Raw genomic sequence first — 16,538 nt, forward strand, 5'->3', positions numbered from 1 at the left:
GTCTTTTTTCCTTAAATCAGTTGTCAGATGTTTCCAACAAGCCAATCAGACCATATGACTGGTTCCCATCGCCTGCAGGAAAAGATCCAAATCCATTGGATCGGCATATCAGGCCCTCAACGATATGGACTTTTTATTCATCCATCCAATAAAGCTATGTGGAGTGGTCCCTGAGACAGAAACTGGAAATGGCCCCGAGGACACAGCAACGAGGAGGAACATGTGCTGTCTGGCATCGTGGAGCGAACTCACTAGCAAAAACAGCAGATTTTGAAACATAGACAAAATTGTTAAATGCAAAGGAACAAAAATTTAGAGGGTTGAGTAGATGAGAAAGACCTTTAAAGGGAGGGGTGGTGGGGAGTCTGAGAGGGAACGCCGCGGGAATGGTGTGGAAAGAAGATTGTGTTGCTGGGGTAGCCTAGATGGGACTTCCAAGGGGGAAATATTAGCCAGCATTTCTGAAGCTGTTAAGGGGTCAAATAAGACAAGAACAGGGAACAGCCACTAGATCTGGCGATGTGGAGATCACTGACGGTCTTGATGAGAACAGTTTTTATTAGAGCAATGGATTGCAGAGAGAGGAAAAGTACATGGGAGGCGAGGAAACTGAGATAACATGAGTACAGACTCAGCAAGTATGACTCCAACATCAACCTACAAAGTGAGCTGGTAGCCAAAGGGAGATGTGGAGTCAAGAGAGAGTTGAATTTTTTTTTAAGTGAGTTAATTTCAATTTGGTGGGGGTGGGGAGGTAATTAGGTTTGTTTGTTTGTTTTTAAAGGAGGTACTGGGGACTGAACCAGGACCTGGTGCACGCTAAGCATGTGCTCTACCACTGAGCTGTACCCTCCCCCCGAGAGTTGAGTTTCTGTTAACCTGACATATGTGAAAGCATATTAGTATGATGAAAGATCCATGAAGAGGTAGAGATTGATGACTTAGGAGAGAGAGAAGATAAAACTAAGATTAGAATTCACAGCAGCACTGTTCATAATACCCAAAAAGTGGTAGCAACCCAAGTGAACATCAACTGACCGCTGCATAAACGAAATACAGATCACCAGCTGCGTACAGCCCTGAGCTGGATCCCACAAACCCCCGCTGCTGTCCTGTCGCCAACACTGTCACGTGTTCTCCATCTGCCAAAGAGGGCAGAGCTGGAATTGCTGAAAAACTGCAGCCTTTGGGTCAGTCTGATGGAGCTTTGACTCACCCACCTTCACTGCTGCTACAGAACCGCCACTACCAGCAACTGCCACGCTGTCCAGCTGGAAGCAGGAAGATGCCCTGTGCCTCCCACAGTCTGATCTCCCTCAAATGCTTACCATTGGCAGAACTCACAAGGACGAAAGCCAAGTAAATGTAGTTTGCAGACTCCTAGTCCCAGCAATATAGTGCAAAGTATAAAAAGGCGGGTGAAAGGCTAAGAGAAAATAGTTATAATCCGGGGAAAGCACTGACATATTCCCATTAATCTCAAGAGCAAGAAAAAGAATTTAGTATCCAAACTACTATTTAACATTGTTCTGAAGGCATTAGTTAAAGCAAATAAGCAAAAGAAAGAAAGAAAAGATATAAAAATTAGAAAGGAAGAAGTAAAATTACCTTTATTTGCACAGATTATTTTATGCCCAGAATATCCAAAGAATTAAATAGAAACAATTATTGTAAACAATGAGGGAATTCAGTGAGATGACTTGGTACAAAATGGATATACAGAAATCAAAAAGGATGTTACACATATGCAAATAGCAACCAATTATATTAACCAAAAAAGTAAAATAACTAGAAATCAACAAAGACATGTTCAATGTCTTTGAAATGCTGCTGAGGGGACACAAGATGTGAATACTTGGAAAGATATACTCTTGTATAAAAAGATATCTCACAAGTTAAAAAAAAGTAAAGATATGTCAGTTCTCTCTAAACTATAGTTAATACAATCCTAATAAAATGCTCACAACAAGCATCATACTCAATGGTAAAAGAAAGAAACCTTTTCCTTGAAGATAAGGAACAAGAGGAAGCCTGCTTTAAAAACATCCACATTGGAAAAGAAGTAAAATTATCTCTGTTTGCAGATGATTTGACCTTACATGTAGAAAACCCTAAAGATTCCTCCAGGAAAAAACTGTTAAAACTAATAAATAAATTCAGCAAAGTGGCAGTGACAAAAGTCAGTTGCATTTCTATACACAAACAATGAGCAATCTGAAAACAATTCCATTTACAGCAGTATCAAAAAGAATAAAATACTTAAGAATTAATTTAACCAGGGAGTTAAAGACTTGTACAATGAAACTACAAAACTTTGTCAAAAGAAATTAGACATAAATAAATGGAAATAACATCCCAAATTCATCGATTAGAAAACTTACATAGTTCAAATGTCAATAACACAACCTAAAGTGATCTGTAGATTCAATGCAAAATCCCAGTGATATTTTTTGCAGAAATAGAAAAACTCACCTAAAATTCATATGGGATCTCAAGGGACCCCAAATAGCAAAAACAATCTTGAAAAAAAAAACCTGAAAATGGAACACTCTCACTTCCTGATTTCAAAATCTACCGTAAAGCTACAGTAATCAAAACTCCATGGTGGGTGGGAGGGAGGATAAATTAGGAGTTTGGAATTTACATATACACACTACTATATATCAAGCAGATAAAGAGCAAGGACCTACTGTATAGCACAGAGAACTATATTCATTACCTTGTGATAACCTGTAATGGGAAAGAATCTGAGAAAGAATAGACAGAGAAATAGATATGTAGGTAGCTAGATATATAGATATGCATAACTGAATCACTTTGCTGTACACTGGAAACTAACACTTTGTAAATCAACTATACTTCAATTAAATGAAAGAAAAAAATACTATAATATTGGAATAAAGACAGATGTATAGACCAATGGAATAGAGTAGAGAGCCCCAAAATACACCCTCAACTGTATGGTCAAATGATTTTTGACACGGGTGCTAAGACCATTCAATTTGGAAACGGCGGTCTTTTCAACCAATGGTGCTGGGAAAATTGGATATCCACATGCAAAAGAATGAAGTTAGACCCTTACCTAACTCCACACACACACACACACACACACACAATTAACTCAGAATGGATCAAGGACCTAAATGTAAGACCTAAATCAATAAAACTTAGGAAAAAACAAGACAAAATCTTCAGGACATTGGATTTGGCAATGATTTCTTGGGTAAGACACTAAAAGCACAGGTAACAAAAGGAAAAATAGGCAAATTGGACTTTGTGAAATTTTTAAAATTTTGTACATCAAATGACACTATCCACAGAGTAAAAAGGCAAATCATAAATGTTACTGGCTTATTATCCAGAATACATGGAAAACTCCTAAAACTCAAAAACAAAAACAAACAACCCAATTCAAAACTAGGGAAAAGACCTGAATAGAAGTTTCTCCAGAGAAGGTATACGAATGGCCAATAAGCATATGAAAAGATGCTAGATGCTCAACATCAGTAAGCTTTAAGGAAATGCTAATCAAAACCACAGTGAGAGGGGAGGGTATAGCTCAGTGGTTAGAGTGCCTGCTTAGCATCCCAGGTTCAATCCCCAGTACCTCCACCAAATAAATAAACAAACAAACCTAATTACCTCCCCCACTAATAAATAAACAAATAAGTTTTAAAAAACTACAATGAAATATCACTTCAAACCCATCAAGATGTCTGCTATCAAAAGAAAAAAAAAAACAAACAGGAAACAACAAGTGTTGGCAAAGATGTGGAGAAATCAGAATTCTTGTTCACTGTTGGTAGGAATATAAAATGGTACAGCCGCTGTGGAAAACAGTACCGTGGTTCCTCAGAAAAATCAAAAATAGAATACCAAAAAAAAAAAAAAGCCATATGATCCAACAATTCCACTTCTAGGTACATGCTCTTTAAAAGAATTGAAAGAAGTGTCTCAGACAGACATTTGTACACCCACGTGCAGAGCAGCATGACTGACGGTAGCTAAAGCATGGACGCGACCCAAGTGTCCACTGATAGATGAATGAGTAAGCAAAAGTGGTGTATATACATAACAAAACATTATTCAGCCTGAAAAAGGAAGAAATTCTTCAATATGCTGCAATGCTTGAGGACGTTATGCTAAGTGAAATAAGCCAGTCACGAGAAGATAAACACAGCATCATTCCACTTAAATGAGGTACTTCGAGCAGTCAGAATCACAAAGATGGAAAGTATAATGGTGGCTGCCAGGGGCTTGGGCGGAGAGGATGGAGAGTTACTGTTTCACAGAGTTTCCATTTTACAAGATAAAAAGAGTTAAGGGGATGGATGGTGGTGGTGGCTGCACAACAGTGTGAATGTTCTTAATATCTCTGAATTGTACACTTAAAATGGTGAAGATGGTAAGTTTTATGTTATGTGTCTCTAACCACCACCACAACAACAAAATTCAATGACACAGTCAAAACAAAAGAATAGTTACACATTTTAAATAAACGAATAAATATCCATTCCACAAGCAGGTGATGCAAACATTTGTCCACACAAAGACACGTATATAAATGTCCGTAGCAGCTCTGTTTGTAATAGACAAAAACTGGACACAACCCAAAGGCCCATCCACAGCTGAATGGACATATAATTTGTGGTATATCCACAAAATGGGATACTATTCAGCAATAAAATGAATGCCAAGTTGTTGATTTTCTTTAAGTAAAATTTCATTCACCATTATGCATTAGCATTATACAAGAGGGGGATTATAACAATCTAAAATCTCACAAGGACCATTCTCCAGGGCCACTGATGACCTCTGGGGAAGGACTGAGATTAAACGAAGTCCCTGATTGGGACGGAAGCTCAAAGTCCACTGCCTCTGTCCTACCGGTCAAACCCACTGATGTCACCATCCCGGCCGTTGGGGGCCCCAGAGAAGAGGTCTGGGTACAAACCCTGAGTCAGGCGAGGATGAACTATTTCAGGAAGGCGTCTCCTGCACTGTGCCGCTGGAGCCTGAGTGGCCCCTGTGCCACTGCCCAGCAGAAAAGTCCTGTGACAACCCCCCACCCCCACACCCCTACCCTTCCCACCCCCATCACTCCCACCCCCACTCCCTGGTTAAGACACATTCTTCTCTGTGTTTGGCTTGTATCTGGGGCAGAGGCAGGTTACCGTTTACAAAGCCCTGGGGGTGTGCCAGTGGCACCCAACCAGAACTTCCAGCTTGCATAAACCGAGCAGAACCTGAGGATGGAATCAGGCCAGGGCGGGCTGGCTTGTGTCAGCTCTGCCTGGGCACTTGACCCCCGCAAACTGTGATCAGAGACATACCCCCCTCCCCCTTCTCTCCCTTCTGAGATGCTCAGCACACACCATCCTCTTCAAGTGGGCAGAGCGCCCCGATCTCAGGACACACTGGCGCCACCTGTTCCTTCGCCTCCCGTAAAATCTGCTGAAGAGCTTGTTGGGGCTTGGGACCTGTGCCTACTGGAGGGATTTCACAGATCCACTCCACCCTGCGAGGAGGAAACTGCCAAGTAGGAGACAGGGAGCAAAGTCCTACCGCCGGGCAAAAAGAGACGCGCGTCTGCAGCGGCCGGGTAGAGCAGGAAGACTGGGCCCCTGCGAAGCACTGCTCCGAGCCAGGCTGCCATGGACGCCCTGGTCCGGCTCCTGCAGCTGCTGGTGCTGCTCCTGACCCTGCCCCTGCACATCATGGCTCTGCTGGGCTTCTGGGAGCCCCTGTGCAAGAGCTATTTCCCCTACCTGATGGCCGTGCTGGCGGCCAAGACCAACCGCAAGATGGAGGGCAAGAAGCGGGAGCTCTTCAGCCAGATAAAGGGGCTTGCGGGGGCCTCGGGCAAGGTGGCCCTGCTGGAGCTGGGCTGCGGCACTGGTGCCAACTTCCAGTTCTACCCATCTGGCTGCAGGATCACCTGCCTGGACCCGAACCCCAACTTTGAGAAGTTCCTAACAAAAAGTATGGCCGAGAATAGACATCTCGAATATGAACGGTTTGTGGTGGCTTTCGGAGAGGACATGAAGCAGCTGGCCGATGGCTCCATGGACGTGGTGGTCTGCACCTTGGTGCTCTGCTCAGTGCAGAGCCCGAGGAAGGTCCTGCAGGAGGTCCAGAGAGTGCTGAGGCCGGTGAGCAGAGGGGGAAGGGTATGGGTGCGGGGCAGCAAACTTAGCACCGGCCGCCCAGGAGGGGGAATCCTGTGAACTAGTGCATCTCACACCCGTCCGCCCCCATCTGCTGGTGAGCAGGAAACATGACCAGGGCTGGATGAGGAAGCCCACAAGGGAGCCACCCAGTGAAGTCGGGGAAGAGGGGAGGACACCTAAGGATGGAATGCTTACGTTGAGATCCGAGGGATTGAGCAGGGGCTGGAGGGAGTGGGGCAACTGACAGTGTTCCAGGTAGAGCTAATAGAGGCAGTAGAATCCCAGTAAGATTGGGAACTGGGTGTGGAGAGAAAGGAGTTTAGGACAGTTTCCAGGTTTTTGGCATGAGCAGCTGATGGAGTGAGGGACGGTAGAGGGAAATGCCTTTTGCAAGACAGGAGAAACCTGTTTTGAACTCTTTAGGTCTGAGGTGACATGGCGGCAGAGAGAACCCAGAGGCAGTTGGAAGTCCAGATCTGGAAGTCAGAAAAAGAGGGAGCCTCGAGATACAGATTTGGAAGTCACCAGGTTTAGCTGGTAAATTCCAAGCACAGAGGTGTATGAGATCACCTAGGGAAGGCACAGCGAGGAGCGAAGAGCTGGAGGAAGCCCAGTTTAATCAGAAGCCCAGTGCAAGTTTTCTCTGAAATGCTGGCTGAGATGTCCAGGACACATGTGTCTGGCTCTCGGGAGGGGGCTCTGGGTGAGCATCTCTGTATCCAGCGAAACCTATGCTCCTGGTTCTCCGCCTGCCCATCTGTCTGCCCTCGGTTATGCTGTCCTTCTGGCTGCCCTTTGAGAATGTCTCACCAGTCGTCCCCACTCAGTCACGGGAGGCTCGTCACATGCTCTGGGCGGGCAGCCGGAGCCGGGGCGCAGGAGGCGTCACGGAGCAGGACGGTTTGCTCCCCGAACTTGAAGACCAGCACGTCCCTCTTCACCAAGAGGTTTCGGGCAGGCGTGGCTGGCGGGACAGAGGTGAGGTTAGAGGCAGGCGGCGGGAGGAGCAGGTGAGTGACACGCTCTTCTCTCCCAGGGAGGATTGTTCTTTTTCTGGGAGCACGTGGCTGAGCCGCGTGGGAGCTGGGCCTTCCTGTGGCAGCAAGTTGCCGAGCCCACCTGGAAGCACATCGGGGATGGCTGCCGCCTCACCAGAGAGACCTGGAAAGATCTGGAAAGTGCCCAGTTCTCTGAACTCCAAATGGAACGACAGCCCCCTCCCTTAAAGTGGTTGCCTGTTGGGCCGCACATCATGGGGAAGGCCGTGAAGTAAGCCTTCCCCAAATCCTGCCTGCGGTCGGAATGATCCCACCCATCTGCTGAGTCTGCCTTCTCCTGAGAGGATCTGGGCAGAGAGAAGCCATCCCCCACCCTTACCCCCACCTCTGCCAGGGGAATCTCCAACCCTTCCTTCTTCAGTGGAAAAGCGCTATTGCTCCCCTGACCGCGGGGAGGGAGCACTTACACCCTGCCGTACCCCTAGCTGCAAATTCCTGGACTGGGTCTCCCAGTTTTTGCCCACCCACCCCAGGACAGCTGCCCTTTCCTCTTTCTGAGACCACACTCAAGTGCCCCAGGACCTGGTCACACAAGTCATGATACGTGTGTCTGTGCCAGGCCCCCAGCACTCCCTCCCGTCACCACCTTTGTCCTGAGCTGTGTGTGTGCAGAGAAAATCTGCCTTCTCCTGCAGACCCTGGGCAGGAGGCGGCCGGACTCAGTAAAGAAGCCAGGTTTTGTCCTCAAGTATTTTTTAATAAATAGACAAAATCTGCTAGATTGGATCAGCCAACTAAGGTCAGAGGAGAGGGGAAGCTAGGGAAGGAAGAGCCCCTGAGTCAGCGACATAACCTCCTCCCCACCCTCTGGGCTTAAGGCACTTTTGGGGAGACAGGTCCTTGGGGTTCCGTTATACAGGGTGAATGGGAGAGGGAAGGATTAGGGTCCCCTCTCCCCACTTTTGCATAAAAACATCGCTGCCCTCCTCACCCTCCCCCATGACCCACCCCTGATTTCCCCTCTCACCTAACAGCATCCTAAGGGGAAGTTTGGGGGGTGGTCCTCATGGGGGGAGAGGTCTGTGCCCTGAGGAAGCAGATCCTGCCAAATCCTGATGGGACACCAGCGACCGGGTCCCCCCTCTTCACCCCCAGGAGCCATCTCTGGGGAAGGGGTGGCGGGGTCCCACGGGCCAGCTGGGACAAAGGAGGCTAGGCAGTGCTTGGCACAGGGTGGCCATCGGGGCCCAGCTCGGGCTGCCCATCCCCAGCCAGGATGGGGTGCGCGTCGGGGCCCTCCCGCCGGGGGCTGCCCCAGTTGTTCCTCAGGATCGTGCCCGTCTTCTCCTCCTTGAACTGCTGCCGGTCTTCCCGCGGGATCTTCACCGCGTGGTACTGGGGCACGGCAGCTTCGGGGTACCGCGCTCGCTTGAAGAATCCCATCTGGAAGGACACCAGGCCAGACGTGAGGAGCCTGCGGGGCTGAGGTCCCTGGGGCAGATGCTCAGCACAGCCAGCTGCCTGCCCCCACCGTCCCTGGGACAGAAAGGACCAACGGCAGCAGGAAGGAGACAGGCTGGGCGGCAGCCAGCTCAGCAAGCAGCCCCAACGAGGGCCACCATCCATGCTGGGTCCCCAGGTCCTCATTCACAGCAAGAGAAAGACCAGGAGGGAGCCTGAGGTGCAGGACCAAGGACATCTCCCTTGGCACCTGAAAGAGGGGCTTGAAGGTAGAACATCAGGACCGCTGACCCCAAAGGTTCCCACACACCCCCAAGCTTTTAAGAGGCCCAGTAGCATCCCCAGGAACACAAACGAGATTGGAGGGAAAACATGTCTTCCGAGACCCGTGGAAGCTCCGGAATAATTCCTCTCAAGCCTGTGTGCTCATGCGCTGGGAGCACCCACCTCGGGCTGGGCCCTCCCCTCTGTGAATAAAATGGCCTGGCCCCTCCCTAAATCATGAACATGCTGGCCCTTCCACACCAAGATGGAAATGCGCCCCTTGCACACTCACGCTCAGGACTGCTCACACTCAGGACTGCCCAAGACTCCTACATGCTCAGACTGCACGGCACCTCCTTGCACGACTGTCTGCACACTCATGCCCCCAGAAGACATGCATGGCACCTCCCTGTACTCCCACATGCTCACACCCCAGGAGCCCACCCAACCCTGGTGCGTGCCCCCGGCTGTGTATACTCACCCTCGTAACCTCACCCTGGTAAGGCCCTCCCACCCCAGCTCCTAGAACTCACGCGGCCCCCGTGCAATCTCATTCCTTCACCCTGCACATTCCTGGTCCCGTGACTACTGGGAGTATCTCACACTCACACACATACATCCCCACACACGCACACACACATGCTCACACACACATGCTCACACACAATTACCCCACAGTCCCTGGACCCCCGGCTTCCATGGCCGAGGGCTGCACAGCCAGATGGGCCCGGTGATAGTTGGTGGGAAAAGATGAGCTCTGGCTGCTCCGATGGAAGAAGCCACACTGGGATGTAAGGGAGGAGGGGAGCAGAAGAGGTGGAGGATGGGAAGACTGGAGAAAGATGGGGGGCCCCCACTTCTGCTCCACCCCCCTTCCGTGCGAGCAGGAAGCAGAGATCCGGGAGCCAGTTTCTCCCAGGCATCAATCTCCCCTAAAAAGAGCTGGCAAGGTTCCCAACAGCCTGGACGCCCAGAGGCCTGGTCCCCTGATGACTCCCATGTGCCAGAGCGTGTGCTTGGTCTGTGGTCCCCGGGAGGAGGGGAGGGGCAGTTCCCCGTAAAGCCCCAAGGGCGTGCGTGGTTCCGCAAACGTAGCATGTGGTTCAGGGGATGACCGCAGGTGACGGGTGTGACTGTACTGACATGTGTTCGTATGTGCTCCCAGTGCAGCCCCAGATGCACACGTGGTTCTGGCTACACTCTGTGCACGAGCATGGTTCCACGTGGAGCCTGGAATGTGCAGGATCCGAGTTCGGTCCTGGAGACAGTTCCCTGGAGGCAGTTCTCCACACTGGTTGGCTTTCGTGGCCACAGCTTCCTTCCTAGCATTACTTGCCATGCTCTAGTTAAATCAGCCCACATTTCCCTGCCTCCATGGCTTTGCCTCCCATGGTCCTTTTGAAAGGCGCAGACCCACCCATTCACCTCCCCACATCCAGACCCTGCTACCCCACCTGCTAAGGCCCAGCTCCAGGCCCCCGGCTCTCAAGCTCTCCCCCCTTGAATTCCCCCTGCACTCTCCTGACTTAGTACCTCTGCCTTGTCCTTGACCACAGGCTCCCCTCCCCCACGAGACTATAAAACCTCTGACAAGATCTGCACCTGACTTATCTCCGAACGGTCCAGGGCCCGACAGGGTCCCTGGTACGTGCAGGGTAAGGGCTCAGTGCAGATCTGCTGAAGAAATGGGAGTGTGGGTGAGAGAACCACACCTGGAGAGGCCACCTGCCTGACAAGGAGCCCAGCCCCCGCCGGCCTCCCCCTCCCCAAGCCTCACCTTCCACATGAGCAACACCAGTAGCGCCAACACCAGCAGCCCGGCCAGGACAGCCAGGAGGATGACCCACCAGGGGACTCCTTCTGCCACCACTGCCACGGGGTCCAGGTATACCATCACTGGGATCTGGGGAGGGAGGAGTTCTCGGAACGAGGGCGGGAGCGTCAGGAGAGAAGAGATGCCCCGGCCCCTCCTCCCCAGCCCTGCAGCTCACCACTGTGGAGGCGTCTCTGAGCAGCAGGTTCTTGATGGAAGACTTCACGGTGATGTTGGCTCGAACGATCACCTCCAGGGACTTCACAGCTGAGTACTCCTAAGGGAGCAGGGAAGGAGACCCTCCTCCTAAATGCCTAAGGCCCCCCTCCCCCAGCTTCTGAAGCTGTAAATGGAAGAGGGTGTTTCCGCCTGTCTTGGGCCCAGTGTGCTGCATTTGGACACAGAGGAGGTGGGAGGAGAAGTGAATCCCCGAGGGGCTGTTGGGGAAGAGGACGCCCAGCCCGGTGCCCTGGCCGTGCGCTCACCTCCAGGAAGGTGCTGTTCCAGAGGCGGCCCCAGACGTGCAGCACAGCCGCGCGGTCAAAACTGTAGAGAGGGCAGCTGAACACCACGCAGTTGGCCGTGCCCCGGGCGCAGTCCTGGGGACCAGGACAGGCGAGGCTCTGAGCCGCGTGGCCCCACCCCACTGAGCTGCTCAGGGCCCAGCACCCTCACAGTCGTGCTCACACAGACACTGAGTCTGCCCAGAGCCTTCCCTCCATCCCTCCCTGAGCCTCCCATTCCCTTGGCTCCTCATTCAATATCTATCCCATTTTCCTTACTTGGCTTCAAGCCCCCTTCCTCCAGGAAGTCTTCCCAAACTAACCCTTGGTCCAAAACAGCAGCCTACCCCAAATCCGGGCTATTTGGCTTTGAGATGCATGGGGAGCAGGGAGGACAGCAACAGGCAGAGCAGCTTCCCCAGGTGCCGCTTCTGCTACCTAATGACGGTCCCATTTACTGAGCATCTACTATCTGCGAGGTACTTGCCCCATTTAAATGTGCTATTGTTCTGCAACGTGCATATTACCATCATCTCCATCTTTCAAACTAGGAAATTCAAGTTCAAAGAAGCCAGGTGACCTCCCTCAGGTCACACAGCTAACGAAGCTGCTAGGAGGTGGAGCAGATATTTGAACCCAGGTCCAGAGTGGGCAAAGCCGCATTCCTCTGCTAAGCCCAGACTCACTGAAGGAGGATGAGGCTGCCCCAGAGCCGCTGGGGGGCAGGGGACTTAGGCCCTGCTCCTTCCAGGCCTGACTTAAATCCATTTGGCCCAATCCCACCTAATGGCCTGTTCGCCTAAGATTAATGTTCTATTTATCACACTTCGTATACAGAAGACTGGCTTTGACAGTGTTTGAATTCCTTGCGTCATCCTTTATTTTGCCGCTTTGGTGCAATTCAAGAATCCTTGGTCAATCTGTCTAAATGCCATTTCTAGTAAAAGAATCCATTTCAAAGTTATTATCAGAAAGGGAGGGCTTTCCGAGGAAACCAGTCACATGGGGAAGGCCAGGACTAGCCATATGTCAGGGAAACAGCGATGACACAAGCTCTTACTATCCCTGAGGCGCCTTCGTTTGCTTCAGGTCATGCTCTCGGGCGAGCAGAGAAGCTGAGGAAGCCCCGAGAGGGATGGGGTGTGGCAGTGGAACTCCCTCCCAGACAGCTGACACCACAGCTGGCCCTGCCGCTTAGCTTCCCCTGAAAAGGCCTCTTTGACTCTTCTTGCCACTATTGTCCTTCCTTCCACACCTGGGATTCACCCCCTTGCCACCAGACCAAGTACCCCGCTAACCTATGTCCCCTGCTCACTCTCCCTGCCAGCACCGCCCTACAAGGGACAGCACAGAGCATGCGCTAATCTGCTCAATAAGTCTGCTTGTGGAACAAAGCTAGGTGACACAAGTAGGAAAAGGGGGGGCAACACTGCTCAAAAAGGAGAGACAATAAATCACATAAATATACTACCAATTTAATTGCTAGAACTGTCAAAAACCTAAAGCGTCCTTGACATTGTGAAAATCAAGCAGGTTTCCTTATGCAAATTGACTTTTTGTCGAAAAAGAATTCAAAAGAAGAACAAAGAGATCTCAGAGGTGGCTAAGACCATCCCACCTCTATAAACCGTGAACTTTCATCCACAAGATGAAAAGGCTATAGGTAAGTGCCTGCCCTGGAGTAAGCACCTGCTGAGCGTGGAGGGGTGGGACTTTGGCATCTGCAGCTGCCTCACAGGTGTGTTGTGCACTGTCCTGTCAACTTGCCCGGGTGTCAGACCATCGCACCTCCCCACGCACCACCCACCATCCTGACACACCATTCCCTCCCCACCACCCGCATCCTCTATCATACCACGCGCCCCCTCCCCCATCCTGGCTGCACCAAGTTTGCCCTGCCCGCACCAGGGTGATGTTTTTCTTCTTCTCGGCAGAGGACACTGGCCACCAGGACGTGCTGGGCTCCGGCTGCTCACGAGGGCCGGGCTGCTCCAGCTGCCCAAGCTCCCGCCGCCTCCTGTCCCTGCTGTCCACATCCTGAGGTGGGGAGGGGGCCCAGTGAGGGTCCCTCCAAACACAGCAGTCCTGAGATGGCATCTCCTACCCATCACCTTCCTCTGGGCCCCCCACCTACCCACACACCCTCAGCCCACAGCGTCCTTCCCCAAGTCTACCCCCCACCCCAATTCAGCAGCCCCGCCCACCCGGCCTAAGCCTCACCAGGTAGAGGGCGTTGGGCCTGGGGGAACAGAGCCCCTTCTGCCTGGGCCCCTGCCCGCCCTCCAGCTCCACCCGCATGGGGTACAGCAGCCACTTCCCATTGGCAATCTCGTGAGGCCACATGATGTTGAGGAAGGCAGAGCCCAGGGTGTTGAGTGACTGGCCTTGGTTGGAGACCTGTGGGCACAAGTGAGGGTGAAGACCACTAAATCCCTGGGGATGGAGAGCACGCAGGCTGCAGGGAGGCCTCAGAGAGCAGAGTCTCGACAAAGACCCAGGATCCTAGATCCAGGCGCCAGTCTCTGCCCGCCTCAAGCCCAGGAAAACCTAGAGATGCCACTAGAGGTGTGGGAAGGCCCCAGCCGTGCCAGGGCAGAGTCCGGGAGAGAGACAGCAGCCCTGCCCCCGAGTCCCCAGCCCCCAGCTGAGGCCCTAGGCAGAGCAGCTGCCCTGGGCCCTCATGGGCTCCCCAGACCAGCAGGTGAGACGGCCGGCCAGGGCTGAGCAGGAAATGGCCAACTGAGGCCCCAGCACAAACACCTGCCCACAGCCAAGGCCCAGGAGCTGAGCGAGGCCTCGAACTCGCTAGACAACCATGCGGCCATATGGGAGAAGAGCCACAGCTCCTGGGGCAGATCTCAGCCCCTCCTCTGTGCCAAGAAGGAGGGGCCTCACCAGGACACTCACCGTGACCTCGTACTTGACCTTGCTGCCCACATCCCGCTCAGACTGCATGGCACTCTCACCCCGCACCACACCGGAGAAGAAGAGCTGCTGGGGAATGGCCACCCTGGCAAGGAGGGGTCAAAACGGGGGCTCAGGAGGCCTGGGGCCTGATGGAGGGTGAGGCAGAGCCTAGGCCTGGGTTTGGGAGTAGCAGTGCCCACCCCTCTGGCGGCGGTGGCCCCCTGGGCAGGGCTTACCCCGTGATGGACAGCGACAGCTCGATGAAGACACGAGCTCGGGCAGAGACCAGACGCAGCTCCTGCTCGCTGATCCTGGCGTGTGGCAGGGCGGGCATGGGCAGCGGGCACAGACGCCACCCCAAGGGGTCAGGTGAGGACAGTGAAGCCCCTTCTAGGTGGACTTCCAGCCAACTTCCCCCACCATCACCCATCCTGCAGAGGCCATTTGGCCACCAAACTAAAGAGAGAGTGGCCCATCCTCATGTCATCCCCAGGCTGTCACTCTGGAGAAGAACAGTCATTGAAGGCCTAGATATATATTTTCTTTGAACTAATAAAGTCTTTAAAGAGAACCAGAAAGGGCCATTTAATCTCCACCTTCAGGCACAGTTCCGGCAGCAGCAGTTGCAACCAGAAGTAGGAGCCAAGCCACCAAAAATGTAGAGCAGGGAGGCAGGACAGCAGCAAGGGAGCAGGGAGGAGACACACCAGTCAGAGGGCTGGGGATGGGGGCCCCAGTGCTCTGCTGCTACAGAGCCCTCTGCCCTGGGCCCCAAAGTCACAGCAGAGTGGAAGGCAGTAGCTGAGCTTTTGTGTGGAGTAAGATCCTCCCATTCACACCCTGGTCGCCGCCAACCCTAGCACTACCTGTAAGGTGACCCAACAGTTTACAAATCCCTTCAGAGGCTTTTATCTGCATTTTAAATTCAGGAACTTGGAACCATCATCTCCATTTTACAGATAAAGAAACTGAGGCACACGGAGACGAAAAGCCAGGATCCATTCCAAGCACATAAGTCTTAGAGCCTCGGATGAGAGAGGTCTCTGGACCCTGAGAAGTATAGGACTAACAGCAAACCAGGAAGGCTCTGCGCCTCTGGTCCTCTGGCTCAGCTGCCTGTGCTCCTTCCGGAGAAGCCCAGGTGGGATTCCACCCCCGGCACACTCGTGCTCAGATTTGGGGCTGCCTCTTGCTCCAAATAAGAAGGGAAATTTCACTTTCGCTCAAAGGACCTTCATTTCTTTTTTCCCCAGGAAAACCATCCGGCTCCCGGGCAAGGGTTTCGAGGCTGGAATACGGTGCCTCCAGCCAGCCCTACAGTGCCAGACTCTAACACTGATAATTCCGCAGGGCAGAAACTTTTCTGCAGTCTGGCGGGTCCCGTGTCTGCGGCGGATTTAGAGCGGAACAGGCACACGCCTCCATCACTTAACCAGAAAAACCACTGCCCAAAGCCCTGTGGAGGGTGGGCTCGGGATCTCCCTGCCCAGAGTCTGGACGCCGGCTGGACGAAGGATCTGGAGTGGGCTCCACCTGCAGGATAAGGGGTCGTGGACTAGAGACCCGCGCTGTCCGGCTAGTGCCGTCCTTACCTTATCGGCCGTTGGGGACGCTTCGGTGGTGCTGTGGTGCCGACAGGTCATCCAGCGACGTGCGTGTGGCGACGGTCTTGTCGTCGGGGGCCTCGAGAGGCCCGTGGCTGGGGGTGCAGCAGCCGAGGCGTGGTGGTGGTGACCCGGGCTGCCGCCACTGCCTGCCCTCGACGCGCTACTGCCTTGCCTATGTCGCGGGTCCCCGCGGCCCGCTCAAGCCGGCCTTGCTATCGATGCAGCTGCCCCGCGCCAGCGTCACGCGCTCCTCGTCCGGGACCAGCAGTTGTTCCTTGAGCTCCAGGTTCTCGAGCCGCAGAGCTTCCGGGCGCGCCTCGAGCTCCCGCAGCTTCTGCCGCGAGCGGGCCGTCTCGTGCCACACGGCGCCGGCCGCCTGGCGCCAAACGCTGCCACTCGCGTGCCAGTTTGCGCCCTTTCTGCCGGTCGTTCGAGGAAGCAGCAGAGCTGGCGCCGCTCCGCGATGGCATCCTGCACCCGCTGGTTCACATGCTTGAGACAGCGGCTCTCCGGCAGGTGCTGCCACAGGCGTCGCGCAGCAGGCCACCGTGCTCCGGCCGCAGGCCCACGTTCTCGCCCTCGGCGCCGCCGCCGCGCCAGCCCTTCCTTGTTCCAGCGCAGCAGCTCCTCCACCGGCCGGCACCTGGCCCGGCACCTCCGACGCCGCCGCCGCCTCGGGCTTCTCCTTGGCGGGGCCGTCACCGCGGCATCGCCGGCGCCCGCTTTGGGCGGGCGCGGCGTGTGAAGAAGGCGCGGCGTGTGAAGGCGCGGCGTGGGGCGGCCAGCGCGCGCTTGGGGCGGGGAGTGGAGCGACC

The 16,538-nt window shown here is 53.2% G+C and overlaps 2 protein-coding genes across 2 annotated transcripts; one reads left to right on the forward strand and one right to left on the reverse strand.

Moving 5' to 3' along the window:
- The first annotated feature begins 5,383 nt into the window (after positions 1-5,383).
- On the forward strand, positions 5,384-7,916 carry LOC102540469 (thiol S-methyltransferase TMT1B). Its single transcript, XM_072972578.1, has 2 exons — positions 5,384-6,152; positions 7,207-7,916. Exons 1-2 carry the CDS (start codon positions 5,655-5,657, stop codon positions 7,441-7,443), a joined length of 735 nt encoding a protein of 244 aa, XP_072828679.1. The 5' UTR covers positions 5,384-5,654; the 3' UTR covers positions 7,444-7,916.
- A 52-nt stretch (positions 7,917-7,968) lies between these two features.
- LOC140700039 (integrin alpha-7-like) lies at positions 7,969-15,744 on the reverse strand. The gene is made up of 9 exons (XM_072972579.1): positions 15,709-15,744; positions 14,353-14,427; positions 14,117-14,219; positions 13,430-13,606; positions 13,115-13,246; positions 11,192-11,305; positions 10,885-10,983; positions 10,671-10,796; positions 7,969-8,611 (listed from the first exon to the last, which is right to left on the reverse strand). Exons 3-9 carry the CDS (start codon positions 14,162-14,164, stop codon positions 8,381-8,383), a joined length of 927 nt encoding a protein of 308 aa, XP_072828680.1. The 5' UTR covers positions 14,165-14,219; positions 14,353-14,427; positions 15,709-15,744; the 3' UTR covers positions 7,969-8,380.
- Between the last annotated feature and the right edge of the window lie 794 nt (positions 15,745-16,538).

Source organism: Vicugna pacos, chromosome 12 (genome assembly GCF_048564905.1).
Source record: "Vicugna pacos chromosome 12, VicPac4, whole genome shotgun sequence".
Lineage (NCBI taxonomy): Eukaryota > Metazoa > Chordata > Mammalia > Artiodactyla > Camelidae > Vicugna > Vicugna pacos.